Here is a 15,171-nt window from a genome sequence, read left to right on the forward strand (position 1 = left end):
GATGCTGTTTCAAATCGAAGTGGGACCCCTCTGTAAAAGACTGCAGGAAACCAAGGATTAAGCTGTCTTTTATGAGGTCTCTTTGTTGTAGCAACATTAAAATTTGCAGAACTGAGCTTTCAGCCCAGTTTGAGAGCCACCTCTAGAAGCCTGGTCGAGTCAGTGCTGGTCAGCATTGAAGTATGTTTGCACTCGTGTTTACAGTTCAGCGTAATTTTAAAGTATCCAGGAGGTGAATCGACTTGAAGCCTTAATGAAGCTTTAATAATGATGCTTATTTAAATGCTCTTCTGTTGAATTTTTTAACTACTGACTTTTACGTGTTTGTGCCAACTGTGAGCCATCGCTGTGGTGTGGCAGAGCAGGGGCAGCAGAGCTAAAGCACTAACTTCTAGAAGTCTGCTGAAACGTTTGGATTCCTGTGTGTGGGGTTGTGCTGGGTGGGAAGGGAACTATAACCATGGTTTTACTTTGCATGAAGTTATTTTGAATTCAGACAGGAAGGCACATGTAACAGACTCTGTATCATGAAATTTTATAAAGAAATTGGGGAAAACTAGCACTTTCATAACTTCTGTGATTTTTTTTTTCCTAAATGAATGTTTTCTATTTATTTAATAACTACGTATTGCTCATAAAGGTCAAAGATTTCATTAAAAAAAATAAAAAATCTCCAGTTGTGTGGTGTAGCCTTCATTTAAGACATTTGCTAATTCCTGGTCACTGTTGAGAATGGCTAACGAAGTATGAGGATGTCACCTGGTAATAACTCTTCAGGAATCCCAGTGTTAGGTGGGAGGGTAAGCAAAATAAATAAATTATTCTTCATTAACACAGATCAGTCTGAAAGCTTTACAGCGTATTATTGGGATTGCTATTATGGGATTATGGAAACTGAGGAATTCAGCTATTGATTTTCTGTTCAGACTTGGAATTCTGTACAGATGTTTAGGTGTAATAGGTACTCCTGGGACTGTGGTGCTGGTTGGGTTCCTCCTGGCTCAGGAAGCCCCAGGTGCCCAGCGCTGGCTTTGACAGCTCGGCTTCCTCTGGCAAGTCCTAAGGACGTGGCTCCACCAGCGTCACTGCAGCTAATGCGGCTCCCTTCTGACCTCCTGGTCTTGGAAATGAGGCCGTGGCGGTGGAAGTTGCAATTTATTCCAGTTCCCACCATCCGTAACAGGGAGGACGGGGCCGAATGACATAGTGCCATCTGTTTTCTCCCTGGCTGTGGTGCATCAGCACGCTTCGGGCTTAATGGGAGTCTGAACAAACTTTGTTTTTATGATGGCATTGTCTCAACACGAGTTCAGCCTACGGTGCTGACCTCGTCTTTCCTGCTCCAAGGGTGTTAAAGCAGAAATTAAAGCAACCTCCACCAAAGTCCCAGGCTTTTCCCGTTCAGAGCTGAAGGGCTGGGGTGGCTCTGTTAGCTTATGGGATGTTTGATTATAGACTAATTGCTAATTAATTTATTACAGTAAGAGTTCCAGCACCTACCACCTTTATGGGCCTTTATGGGCTAAGAATCAGGCTTGAATTAAGCCACTATTTTTTTTCGGAGCAAAGCTGAGCTGCCTGGGTATAGAGAGAGGAAGGCGGCAGCTTCACGCTGTGTCAGAATTTCTCCTCACAGCAGCCTCTTCCATCACCAAGACTATTCGCTTCCTTTCAGGAAAGCTGCTACTACTTTTCCGTGCCGGGAAGAAGGGGAGGCTTTCCCACTCCGAAGCGCTACTGGGTCAGGCACGAGCTTACAATCCAGCAGTCTGGTTTCTGCTGAAGTAGCCAAAAAATAGTTAATGTTTTTGGACATTCCACTGGGATGAATGAGGCAATTCATACCTCTGAGCTATTGTTGTAGGGTTTTGTTCTTTGTTTCCTATTGTAAAATGTCTGGAAACACAGGAAGATGACAGTTGTATTGGTTAATATTTTGAAGACTTTCTTCAAATGCTTGCAGGCGAGGAGCAATTTGAAAACAAAAGCCTCGCTGCTTGCACGCAGCTCGGGACGAGGGTGTGGTATTAAATTAAGTTACGCAAATTGTGTATGATCCTGGACAGCGAGCTGAGCCACTGAAACGTTCAGTTACTGCCCGAAAAAAATAAACCACCCTTCCCTAAAACCACTTTTCCTTTCGCAGTGTAGGGCTGGGAGGTTTTGGGATGCCTGCTGCCTTCTTCCCAAAGCACCCGCTGCAGCTCCGGGTCCAAATCCTCGCAGTTTGCTGGGTTTGCTCTGAGCCTCGGGAGATGCAGCGGGGAGAGGGCAGCCCCTTAGAGCTGTTATTTCCCCTATTATTTCCATCTCCCCTTCATCCTACCAAAACCCAAACACCTCCAGGTTTTGCTGCGCAGCTCCTGGCCCCGCTCGAAGCCCGGCAGGTGCCGGGGGGCTCGGGGAGGGACCCGGGGGGGCTCCGCTCGCAGCCGGGCCGGAGGAGGCAATGCTCCCCCCGGGTCTGGGGGCCCAGAAGATGCTCGGCTTCCTAATCTGCGCGGCCCAGCCCCGGCTGTTCTATCTTTAACGCTTCCTGTTGGTTAGAGGAGCCGGCTTGCAAATGCTCGTGTTTCCTGGCTGGAGGCACGGCGGGCTCCCCGCTTGTCGTGACCGACCCTGCCCGGCAGCCTCACGCACCGTGCCGGCAGCGTGCCGGCTCCCCGCATCGTGCCGGCTCCCTCTATCGTGCCGGCTCCCCCGTATATCGTGACAGCACCCCCCCTATCATACCGTGACGGCCTCCGCCACCCGAGCTCTTCCCCCGGGGGCGGGTGGATGGAGGGGTGGAGGGTGGGGGGGGGGGGGGGTGCCGGGGCGAAACCTCTCCCACGGCCGCATCCAGAGCGGGAGGCTGAGGGGAAGGAGTGAAAGGAAGAAAAACAGCCCCGCGATTTCCCGCACCCCCCCGGCCGGGGCCGTGCAGGTGGCGGGCACACAATAGCGACCCCACCGCCCCCCGGCCCCCGCCGCCCCCCGGCAGGTGCGGCCGCTCCGGGCTCCGGCCCCGGGGTCCCCGCAGAAAGGATCGGGGCCCTTCCCGTTACGCCTCCGTCCCCGGTCCCGGCCCCCCCGTTCCTCATTTTCAGCGATTTCGTTGATTTTCCGCCGCCCGCTTCCCCCAGCGCATGGAGAGCCGCCCGTCCCCGACGGGGCGCGCTGCCGGTGCCGAGCCCCGCGCACCCCCGGGGCTCCTTCCCCCCTTCCCCGAGCCCTTCTCCTCGGGGCTTGGCACAAATCCCCGCCGCTCGCATCCCAAATTTCCCAAGGCCGAGCTCCCCGCGGCTTCCCCATCCCCATCCCCCAGCATTAAGAAGGAGCCGGCCCCAATTTTAGCCAAGGCACGGAGGGGAGGAAGGTGGGGACGGGGCCACTGCTCTCCAAAACGTCTCCTCTCCGCGTGCTTTATTTACCTCCTCTTGTCCCAGAGCAGCCCACACCCCTTCCCTCTCTCTCTCTCAGCATCTCCAACAATTTATTTTGGCTCATTAAATTTAATTAAGAACGGAGTAGGTGTTCCATATTTAATCAAAAAAAAAAAAAAAATGCAGGGGCATAATAACCTCCAAGAGGACTAAAATAAAGAATTGCTATTCAGATGCGGGCAGGCACAGTGCAATTTTTTATTACTCCTTTTTTTTTTTTTTTTTTTTTTTTTCCTCCCAGTGTCTTTTTAAGAGCATCTAAGCACACACACATAAAAAGCTAGAAGGCATGCATTCCGGAGTTATTCCTATGCATATCCCTGCAATAATTTTCCGCTTTCCTTCGATAAAATTGCCAAATAATAATGAATCATTTCATAAATAATGGGTTTAGAAGCTTATCAGGGCAGGCGGGCCACTGCTGGGGTTTTATCTCTCTCGGCCACATTGCAGTAGTGTTCCGCTCTCCATACTAAATAGGAAACTGGACGTGATGTGGAATTAGAGCCTACCCAGCTGAAGCCACCCAACACTTACTACAAATATAGCCGCGCCGCGTAGGCCACAAAATGGCTCCACTCACTTTTCCCAATGAAAAGCAAATGGTGAGTGGGGAGGGATCCGGCCCTACAGCCGGGCCGGGGCTGCTTGGGAAGGTTTTGGGGGTTTGGATTTATTTGTGGGGTGCTCGGGGGCTTCTGCACCGTGCTAGGGACAGGCGAGGGGGGAGGAAAAAAAAAAAGAAAAGCTCGGCTTTTCCGCGGTTGTGTGTATTTATTTTTTTTAATCGTTTTGTTCTTCTTTGATGCGGGTGGGTGAGGAGGGCAGCAGCCTTCCCTGTGAAATTGGGGTGCGAGCCCCCCGCGCCCCCCAGGCTGCTGCAGCAAGGAGCGGGGGCTCCGCACCCCCCGGGCCCGCTGCCCCCCGGGCTCTCTGGGGGGGCCCGGCCGACGGATGGGGCCTTTTTCCCCCCACACCACCCCGTTCCCTTTTCCCCCACCGTTTTGGGGTGATTTCTCCCAAAAAGGGTAAAGGGAGAGGTGCGTTTTGGGGCTGGAAATTTCCTGCCGATCCGCGGCTGGAAAACAAAAGGAGTTTGAAGAGCAGAAACGAGCGGGCGGGGAATTAATGCCCCCCCCCCGCCCGGCTCCATTTTCTCGATGCAATTCCACCCCAACGAACGCAAAACGCCGGATTTTTTTACTGTCATTTTTAATTTTTCTTTATTTATCGTTTTGTTTCTGATTTCGTTTTTGACGAAAACGGGAGGCGAGGCCGCCGGGCTGGCTTTATTTCGTTGCTTAACGAAAGGAAAAGCTCCCTGCTCGCCATCCCGGTGCCGGGGGGGGGAACGGCGCTCGCCTTCCTGTTGATCCGCAGCGGGGCCGGGCGGGCAGCGCGGCCTCTCCCGGTCCCCATCCCGGTCCCTGTCCCCATCCCGCTCCCGGTCCCTGTCCCCCCGCACCTGCCACCCGCCGCTCCTTGCGAGCCCACGGGCATAAAACCACCCCCGGCCCCGTTTGGGATTTCCTCCCAGGGAAACCGGGCTCTTAACGTGTCCCAAAACCCACCCAATTCATCCCAAATATCGTGCTGATTTTTCCTCCGTTTTTATATTACACCTATTTTATTTTTCTTATTTCTATTTCTTATTTTTCCCCGCCGAGGCCGGCTGCGGGTGCCCGCCCGGGGGTGCCGTCCCCTCCCTGCACCCCTCTCCCCACCGGGCTCCGGCTCTCCCCGACCCCACGAGATCCACCCTCTCCTTTTTTTCTCCCCCCCCCCCCCCCCCCTCCTTTCTCTTCCTCCCAGGATTTAGCAGTTTTATCCCGATGCGGGTGTCCTTCCTCTCTGTAAAGTCGTAAGTACCTTGAGGTGGGAGGAGTAAATTCAGCCTGACACCGAGAGCGCTTTTGTTGAAACAGGAGAGACTTGCGGTGTCCCTACTTAAATATGACACATGTGAGTAATCTCTTCCCATACAATATCGGAATCGGCAATTAGATTTTCTTTCGAGAGGGCTGGCGGGGAGGGGGCTGGAGGGAAGGCAGAAAGCTCGTGCTTTGGGTTGATATTTATTTTTATTTTTTTTGGAGATGGAGAGATATGGAGGGAAAAAAATAATGTTTTCTCTCTCAATTGGGGTTGAATCAGCCCAAAGGAAACGGAAAAAAAAAAAAAAATAATGCCCCACGCCAAAGCTGCAAGAAGGTCGGGGACGGGACGCGCGGTGCCGCAGCTCGGCGAAACCCGTTATTTATGGGGGGAAAAAAAAAAAAACAAAACAAAACAACGAGGAGGGTGTATGGGGGCGAAGCAGCGCGGAACCGGTCGCGATATGGCTCCCCGCCCTCGGCTCGGGGTGCCCTGTCGCGACAGGAGTCGTTGGAGGGGCGGCAGCAGACAATGCCGGGGGGGGGAAGGCAGCGCCTCGCAGGGCGCCTGGCCCCTTCCTCCTTCCTGCCTCCCCGGCCAGGGGGGATTCGCTCCCCGCTGCCTGCCCTTAACCCGCTCCCCCCCCCAAATCGCCACGCCAGCTTTGTTTCCGTCTTCAAAATGAACGATTATTAAAAAAAATAATAATAATACAGAGAGACGGGAAAAAATAAAATAAATAAGGAGATGTCGCCGTGCAGGCCGGGCCGCGGTGTGTCCGGCCCTAGTGGCAGACCCTGCGGGCAGAAATCCCCCAAAAAAGGCAGAAATCCCCCCAAAATGGGGGGAGCGAACCTCACACCGCCCGTTTTGGCCGCGCAGCTCCCCAAATCCTGCGCCCCTCCCGCCCCGGGCGGGGCCCCCTCCGCGCGGCACGGAGCGGGTCTGCGAGGCGGGGGAGGGGGCAGAACGATACCCCCGATTATGGGGTTTTTGGGGGGCAAAAGGGGGGTCTTGGGGTGTGTGCGGGGCCGGGGCGCTCCGTGACGTCAGAGCCATGCATCGCTGCGTGGGGCCGGGGCGCTCCGTGACGTCAGAGCGCAGCATCCTTGCGCGCCGTCGGGGCGGGATTAGGGGACCCCCCTTTTTCCCCTTTTCCCCCCATTTTTCCCTTCCCCCTTGTGCCCCTCCTTTCCCCTTGCCCCACTCCTTTTTTCCCTTGACCCTAATTTATTTTTTTCCCTCGCCTCCCTCCCTTTTTCCCTAGCCCCCCTCCTTTCCCCCTTTGCCCCTCCTTTTTCCCCCGGTCCCCCCCATTTTCCTCTACTCCCCTCCCCAAGGGGCCTCTCTCACCGCCGCCTCTCCCCGCAGGACGATGGACAGGCCGCCCGCCCCGCCGCCCCCCAGTGACCCCCGCGATGCCCGCCCCCCCCGGCGGCACGACTCGGAAGCGGAGCCCACGACCGAGCCCGACGGCAGCCGGGGGGGCATGGAGGCGCCGCCGGAGCCCCAGCTGCTGCTCAATGGGGCGGCCAAGGAGGCGGGCCGGCCCTCCCCCGGGCCCCCCGCCGCCGCCGCCGTGCCCGTCATCGAGCTGGTGCGCCGGGGGGGCTCCCTGGACATAAAAAGCCGGGAGGCGGCGGGGGAGGCGATGCAGAGAGCTCCGGGCTCCGAGCCGTGCCGAGCCGCCGAAGCCGCCTGCGAAGCCCGCATGGTGCAGCTGAGCCCCCCCGCGCTCCCCCTGCAGCCCCCCGGCAGGGCCATGCTCTACAACCTGGGGCAGCCGCTGGGAGCCATCGGCAGGTTCGTGCCCCCCCCACCCTGCTTGCGCCCCTATTTCTCTTTTTTGGGGTGTCCCACGCAGCGGTTCCCCCAGGGGAGCCCCCCGGAGCTGGGGAGAGAGGGAGGGATGGAGAAAGGGAAGGGGGGGGCTCGGCTTAGTCATCGCGGGTTTGCCTGCTGGTAACTTCGCAAGAAAGAGGGGAGAAAAAAAAAATCTAAACGAAAAACTGTCGTTCCTAGAAAACAGCAAAAAAAAATCCACGGCAGAAATACCGCAGGCAGAGCAGCCATTCGGGCGGTTTTGCGGGGGGGGAGGAAAAGGGTCTGATAAATGCTTTCAAGAACTGGGGTGCCCCCCGGGGATAAATGCGGGGTACAGAGACTGGTCCCAGGGCTGTGGGGCCGGAGGGGAGCCCCCTTCCCCCCTCCGTGCGACTCGGCGACACGCGGGTGCGCCCCGACGGGGCGTACGGCGCCGGCTGCTGGGGGGGTTGTGACCAGCGACCCCTCTGCCCGGCCCGGCTGCGTGTCCCAGCTCCGTGCAGCCCCTTCCTCCCTCCTCACGCCCCGGGCTGGGCTTCGTGAGCCTCGGGCATCCCCCGGGAGCCGGGAGCTGCTGGTTTCTCTCACCGCCTCCTCTGCTTCTCGTTTGCAGCGGGTTTTTCGGCGAGCCCGACTCCTTCTCCATGTACGGCGGCAACCGGGTGAAGAGGAGGCCCTCGCCCTACGAGATGGAGATCACCGACGGTGAGCACCGGGGGGGCCGCTCCTGGCTGGGGGGCAGCGGCTGGACGGGGGGGGATCCCCTGCAGGGTGCCCCCTGCCCCGGGTAAGGCTCCGCGCAGAGTCCGGGGCTGGTGACCCAGCAGCAGCGTGTGCCGTGGGGGTTTCATTCAGCAGAGAGGTCCAGCCTGTGGTTAATTACCCTGCCTAATTACCCCCCTGCCCCGCAGATGGCTTTGAGATTCAGTCCGAAGGGAGCCGCTGTGCTCGTCTTTGTTGGAGCGCGGGGGCCGGATCGGGCCAGCGCAGTGCCCGGCTCTGCGTGCAAAGCCTGTCAGCCACCAGCCTTCAAAAGGCAGAGCTCAGCAAGGTCTGAGCTGCCCCCAAATTGCCGGGGAGCAGAGGGGTAAGGGGCGCAGGATCAGCACCGCAATCATCCCGCAGCTGCCGGCACCGTGCTGCAGTCCACTGCGGTCCCCTGCCCGGTCCTGGGGGGTCCTTCCTGCGGGGATCCCCTTTGTGCTGGGGGGGAAGGTGGCAAGGGAAAGGCAGGGCAGGATTTGGCCACCTGGGCTGGGCAGCCAGCAGGGCTTGCAGTAGCCCGCGTGGAGCAGGAGGATGCACGCACACAAGGATGCTTGCACAAACCGACTGGGTGTGCGAGGCTGACACATCCACCTGCCTGCGGGTCGCCTTCTCCCTAGCAAATGTAAATGCTGTGTGTCAGCCGATGGACAATTCGCCATCCTTCCCTCCAGCTCCCTGTCCCCTTCTTCCCAATCCCAAATCAGACAAATCATAATCCACATCGCTCTAAAATGACACAGCGCAGAATGATGGGTTCGCTGCGTTATCTGCATTCATTGCTGCTTCTGTCCCCTTCCAGCTTTCCTTCCTCTTCCACCTGTCCAGCACATTCAGTCCATCCATCCTGGTGCAGGAGCTGTGTCCCCAGGTGGCTCAGCCCCGCACCACAACCTCATTTTGTTGGGTTTGGGCAGAGGCTGAGTGCTTGCGGCGAGGTCCCTCACATCCTGGTGCCTGCTTCGCCCTCCGGTGCCATTATTAAATTAGGTGTTAGGGACTGCAGAGATGTTTGGTTGTAACCAAGTTGTTGACTCTGTGCTCACCAGGTAATGCAGGTCTGTAGTTTGGGCCTGATCCTGCAAATTCTGGCTCATGGATTTGCAGCAAGGAGGTTTTGGTGCTGAGCGTATGGGGAATGGGGACAGCAGCGTGCAGTGACTGTGCCACTCTTACAAAACAGATCTAGAGGCATAAATGTAAAAAAAAGCCCTATCTGTGAGAATATTCTGTAGCTTTGGAAGCTCATCTTTCTGCCATTTTTTTTTCCTCAGATTTGTAATTGCAATTAAAAAAGCATCGATCAATCAATTGGAACAAAATCCAGGCAGAAATTCTCAGCCAACCGCTTGGATTAATTATGAGGCGAGCTCCTTCATGAGAAATGAATCTCTTCCATTTTATTACAGCTATGGGGCATTTTAAATTTCTGCATTGCTTGACACGCTTTGACCAAAGCCTGGGCTCCTTTTAAAGTACGTGTTTAATTCAGTTACTGGCCTTGATGTGGGATCAAAAATTGTGGTGGTGCCAGAATTTATGTTAGAGTCTTGAGCTTGTTTTGAGTGCCTCCAGATGAAATGAAGATGGCTTTCTGTCTCACTTCAAAATTTTAGGAACAGGAGCCTCTTAGCAGGCAGCCTTCAGTGAATGAGAATGCAGGTTTGGTGCCTGTGAAGAATGAGACTTTTTGAAAATTAACATTATCCACATTATTTTTTTCTCATACTCTATGTTCCTAAAAAGATTTTAAGCTGAATCTCCTTCTAGATGCAAGGCTGTTTGCTTGGTTTTGTCTGGGAAGAGCGTTGTAGTGTAGGAGTTGTTGCACCCCTATAGGAGATGGCAGCATGTTCTCCAGCAGGGCTGGGTGCTGCAGGTGGTTGAGGTCCCCTCAGTCCCCACCACCTTCCCCATCACCCTGGGGCACAGAGGGTGAGAGACTTCTCCCTTCCCTGAGCTGTTGCACGTTAATTCATTTGAAAGGCATTTACGTGCTGCTTGAGAGGGGAAAATTGGCTTTACTAAGGCATGAGACTGGGATCTTAGCAGCTGGAGATGAGTTTCTCCCTGCTGCCTGCCTCTGCGGTCTGTGGGGACTTCCCTGCTCCTCCTGAGCAGGCAGCAAGGGGCAGGGAGTCCTTTGGGTGCCCACATGCTGCAGAAGCCAACAGCTTTAGCCTCCTTGAATGAGTGTCCCCATGCAGACCCTATGACCAGGAGCATTTCGTGTGACTCATGGCAAGTGTCTCACAGGGCTACAGGGCAGAGACCTTAGGGCACGGCCATCGATATGGGTTGTTTGCAAGCCTTTGCTTCATACTTCGGGATGGTTTTCTTTGTCTGTCATGCTTCCTACTCCTACAGTGGCTTCTGCCATGGTCTTTCTTCCATAGTTTGTTACATTATATATATATAATGCACTATATATATATATAATGCGTTACGGCATTGCTACTCCTGTAGGACCGTACTGTTGGGCTGATTTTTGCTCTGGGTTTCCCCTAGCAATGCCTAGGTCATGCCAGCAGGAATTACCCTGATGAGCTGAAAGGAGAACTGACATTTTGGGCATCCATCCTGTGCTACATGTTCCTTCAGGAATATGGCAGTGAAATTCACATGTAACTGAGCCAAATGGACACCCCTGGTGATCGAGGGTCCCTTCTCCAATTAGTGCCTGATAGGGAGCCCTTGCCCTGTGGTGCAGAGACAGCAGGTGGTCCTCGGGTCAGCTGTAAAACTTCATCCTCCACCCATAGTCACCCTTGCAGCAAGGGCACTGCTTTCACCCTGCATGACATTGGGTCGAATCCTGCCACCCCACCGCATGAACCAGCTGGGGGGCTGGTGGCAGCTCCATGGTCACTGCCAGCCCTTGGTCCTGGTGGCATCAGGGGCAGGAGGGAAATCTCTGGGTCTTAGTCCTGTTAAAGCCTCTGCTCCTGCAGATCCCTCTGTCCCACTGGTGTGTCCTTAAGAGACTTTTGAGATGGAAAATAAAACCATCTGGTGACTTAGCCTCTTACTAGGACTTTTTTGTTACTGAAATACCCTAAAAATACACTAGCTTTCTGCACAGGTCATGGCCTGAGCCTTTCTCCTTGGAGAGCTAAATTTAGGCATCTCAGAAGGCATCTAAAAAGATGCTACTCAACTTTTCCCTTCCACTGGACCGAACAAAATTATGGCTATTGTGCCTCCTCAGGTAGCTTCCAGTTAGCTGGAAACTCCTGCCTCGCTGCCTTGCCAACGTGACTAAAATAAATTGGTTAATTTGGGAAACAGCAGCTTACTCTCTGAAGTATTTAATGACTTGGTAAGGGTCAGTCCTAACTGTGCACCGTTGCAATTGCAGGTCCTCACACGAAAGTGGTTCGCCGCATCTTTACCAACAGCCGGGAGAGGTGGAGGCAGCAGAACGTGAACGGAGCCTTCGCCGAGCTCCGCAAGCTCATCCCCACTCACCCGCCCGACAAAAAGCTGAGCAAGAACGAGATCCTGCGCCTGGCCATGAAATACATCAACTTCCTGGCCAAGCTGCTCAACGACCAGGAGGAAGAAGGAAACCAAAGGGGCAAAGGGAACAAAGACTCGGGGATAGTCCAGGAAGACCTCCTGCAGGATATGTTGTCTCCTAACTCCAGCTGTGGGAGCTCTTTAGATGGCGCGGCGAGCCCGGACAGCTTCACGGAAGAGCACGAGGCGCTGGACTCGAAGCACACGCGGGGCCTGCACCACGCCATCCTCCCCGTAGAAGGCAACGCGCAGCGGTGATGACCCCCACGGCGCTCCCCGAGCGCGAAGGGGCAGGCGAGACCCGGGCGGGTGGGATTTTGGGACGCTCTGCCCCGGGGCTCGGGCTCCCCGTCCTCCCGGCCCAGGACGGGGCGGGCGGCGCGTTGGCCGAGAGCAAGACCCGACGGGACGGACGCTCGGCGTTTAGGTACGGGACCGTACGAAGAAGAAAAGCTTTGAAGTCGTCTTCATTGTACATATCGCTCACGGCGTGACTCTGAGGAGGGGAGGGCGGCGCAGCCAGCGCCTCTCCGGCACTTCGAGGGTTTTTCAGACTGCTTGATGGCCACTGAAGCAGTCACCCAGCTGGGCCAGGAGACACCGAACTCCTCTTTCTCTCCAGCCGAGGCCATGGACGTGGCACTGGAGGCCGCAGGGAGCTGTGGGCACTGCTGCCTTTCCCCAGGAGCGCGTGTGGCTTCTCAGAGCCAGGGCCACCGGGGCCTCTTGTCCGAGAGCTTTTGACTGTACCTTTTTAAAGAGGTGAAAAATGCCCTCAGCAAAAGAACTATTAAAAGGATTGAGACTTTTTCTTTTTCTCCTCTTCTTCTTTTTATTTTTTTTTTCCTCTTCCTTTCCCTTCTGCCCAGCTCTGGATTGTTTGGGGTGTTGTATTTATGACGTGGGATTACTTCTGTTTAATGCCGTCACGCAGTGTCCACTGAACAAAAGGTACATGGGTGTTCTCTGCTCTCCACCGCCCTCCGCGTCCCCAATCCCTGTGCTGGTAACGCAGCAGGCGAGGTCCCGAGGTGGTCTCCTTGAGCTTCCCCGGCGCTGTCTGTAGGGCAGAGCTCATCTCGAGGAAGATGAATGTCAGGATTGGTAAGGAGAGAAAACGTCGCCTCCCATTGAACCAGGGACTTTTTTGGATTGAAAAAAGCCAAGGGAATCAATGATGCACCAGCAGCGTGCGTGTACATAGGGTTGTAAAAGGGTTTTGGTGGTATGCTTTGAATTTTTTTGGTTTTGTTGTGTGAAAGTGATGGTCGTGCGCCCATGCCAGTGCCTACAGGCTGGGCACAAGGAGGCATTAGGAGGCCCTTGCCTGGGTGAGGCTGTTAGGAGGCCTCAGCCTCCCCAAATTTCCTTGCATAGGGTGAGTGCTAACAGCACCATTGGGGTTAGCCTCCATCCCAAGTACTTAGGTGGCCGCATAACTGAGGGTCGTGATGGACCCAATCTTCTGATCCCTGCCCCGGGTGGGTGTTTGGGAAGCAGAGGCCAGGCACCGGTGCTGCGGGGTGCCCCCCTCTCAGCCCAATCTCTCCCTGTGCTCCAAGGCCCAGAAATTGCCACATTACCATAAAAAACACACATCCTCTGTAAGGGAAACAGCCCTCTGAGCGGGGATGCTTTCTATCACACTAATTCCTTCTCAGAGGTGCTGAGGTACAAGGGAACACAGGATTTGTGCGTGTGCCTGTCAGCATGCTCACGTTGTAGCCTGGTTGTTTCTATCCTCACTTGTTTTTAGGGTCTTTTTGTAAATAATAAGCATCAGGCTGACTTTTCCCACCGTGGGGCAAGCGCGTTAAGTGGGATGTGTTCCCCATCAAGGGCTCCAAGCTCAAACAGGGGTTTCCAGCATAGCCCCAAATCCTCAGAAATTGGCAGCTTCCCACGTTGTATATTGGGGAAAAAGAGGAAAATGCCCTCTGGGGTCCAGACCACCCATGCCAGGGGGTGCTGGAGCGATGCTGAGCGGTTACCGGTGTCCCTGGTACTGGGGCAGGAGAGGAGGGCAGTGGGGATGGGCAGGGGGCCCAGGGGCTGGCAAGTGTCTCCTGGGACACTGCCACCAGCACTGGCCCCCCGGGAAGGGAGAGGGATGCTGTCACACGGGTCAAGCAGTTCTCAGTTTTCAGCCTTTGAAATAACCCCGGGTCTTACTTTTTATTGAACCACTGCAAGAAAAATCACCGACACTCCGAAATTCCTCATTCCCCACAATTTTATTTTATTTTTTCCCTCCCTTTTTGGTAGCTGAACAGTTGACAGAATGGTACAACCTCCTCGCCACCCGCACGCACACCCACCCGCACGCACGCCTGCCTCCAGCCTCGTAGCAGGGCGCGCCGTAGTCCTCCCGGGGTATGTACAGTCGTACTTTAATTGTGATTTGAATGGTACATTTCCTCCACCCACCTCCCCTCCTGCCTGCTTCATGTCTTGGTGTGTGGAACATCGCCACGTTTCTGTTCGAGACGGCACTTTGGGTCAATGTCGTACCGTGTGATTGAATTCTCTCCTTGCCATAATTTTTCTTCCAGCCCCGTCCCTCTCTCTGCCGCCCTCCCCTTGGGTTTCTGCATTTTTTCTGCAGAAACGAAGTGACCAGACCTGGTACCCTGATTCTCAACCCACTGTGGATGTGCTATTTAGAAAACACATTTGTTGTAATGTGTCTGTATATATAAATATATATATATAATGAATATATCGAGAATATTTCTAAATAAAGTTTTACAAAGCAGCCTCCACTCGCTCTCCTCTCTCCCCTCTCCTTGCTCTCACCCACCGGTATTTTAGCTCCGTGTGCTACAGGACAGCCCATGCCCGGCCACCAAAAGCCATCTGTGGCCAGCAAAGCCCTTGCAAAACAATTTACCCGTCCTGACAGGGCGGGAGGCCGGGGCAGGCGGCAGGAAGGAAGACGCGCTGTGGAGCAATCCCCTGCCGCGGGCCGAGCGGGCGCAGCAGGACTGCTGTGAGTTATTTGCAAGTCCCCCAAAGTCCCCAGCTGGTGGCCTTGCCCCTCTTTTGGGGCTGGGGCTGCTGGGGGCAATGCTGCTGTTTTCAGCCCCTGGCAGCATTTGGCTGTGTCTTAATAGGCGGTGACAGCAATTCCTCTTTTTCAAAGAAACAAATAAAAACAAAACAGAAAAACAAGAAGTGGTTGTCACAGCCATGTGCAGAAATGCTAAAAAGCTGGTGAGCTGGTGACGTTAATCATATATATATGTTTATAGGGCTACCTGGTGCATTGAAGATGTGTGTGCAGCTGCAGCGCGCTGTGGCCAACACCACTCCTGTGACAAGGAGCAGGTGAACAAAACCAGTGCTGGTATTTCTTGGCCTGAATTTCCATGACTTCTGGAGTCACAAACTATTTCCACGTGCTCTTTTAGAGAATCCCTCACTTTTCCAAAGCATCTCCCAGAGCCGAGCTGCTACAAAGCCCGGCAGGCTCAGCACAGCCCTGTGGTGGGCACGGGACGGGCGTTGGGCTGCAGCAGGGTGTTTATCTGCTGTCGTCCCATCACCGCTGCACAGATGCGTCAACCCCGTCCCGGAAGGAGCCGATAGCCCTCACGCCGTTTATCTCTCCCTCCCACGTCCCAGCCTGCTCCCTCCCTCTTGCCGCCAGGACAGGTCTCCCTCTACCTCCGCCTTCTGCTTATTTTTTTAAATGAAAACAGCCCGCTGGGTCACGCAGCCCTCGCCAGCAGCACGACGTTTTATTTGGGACACACACGCTCAA

General features: G+C 54.9%; 1 protein-coding gene across 3 annotated transcripts; it reads left to right on the top strand.

Moving 5' to 3' along the window:
• Positions 1 to 3,854: 3,854 nt before the first annotated feature.
• TAL1 (TAL bHLH transcription factor 1, erythroid differentiation factor) lies at positions 3,855 to 14,073 on the top strand. 3 transcript variants are annotated; one of them, XR_014618698.1, is made up of 5 exons: positions 3,855 to 4,030; positions 6,672 to 7,103; positions 7,738 to 7,829; positions 11,248 to 12,170; positions 13,674 to 14,073. XR_014618698.1 is itself a non-coding variant. In XM_084291601.1 (5 exons), coding segments are annotated over exons 2-5 (945 nt in total). In that variant the 5' UTR covers positions 3,855 to 4,030; positions 5,238 to 5,385; the 3' UTR covers positions 11,667 to 12,222. The 3 variants fall into 3 exon arrangements, 2 of the variants coding, with proteins under 2 accessions (XP_084147727.1, XP_084147726.1); XM_084291601.1 differs by lacking the exon at positions 13,674 to 14,073 and adding an exon at positions 5,238 to 5,387 and having other exon boundaries at positions 11,248 to 12,222; XM_084291600.1 differs by lacking the exon at positions 13,674 to 14,073 and having other exon boundaries at positions 11,248 to 12,222.
• The last annotated feature ends 1,098 nt before the right edge of the window (positions 14,074 to 15,171 follow it).

Source organism: Netta rufina (assembly GCF_964035555.1).
Source record: "Netta rufina genome assembly, chromosome: 8".
Lineage (NCBI taxonomy): Eukaryota > Metazoa > Chordata > Aves > Anseriformes > Anatidae > Netta > Netta rufina.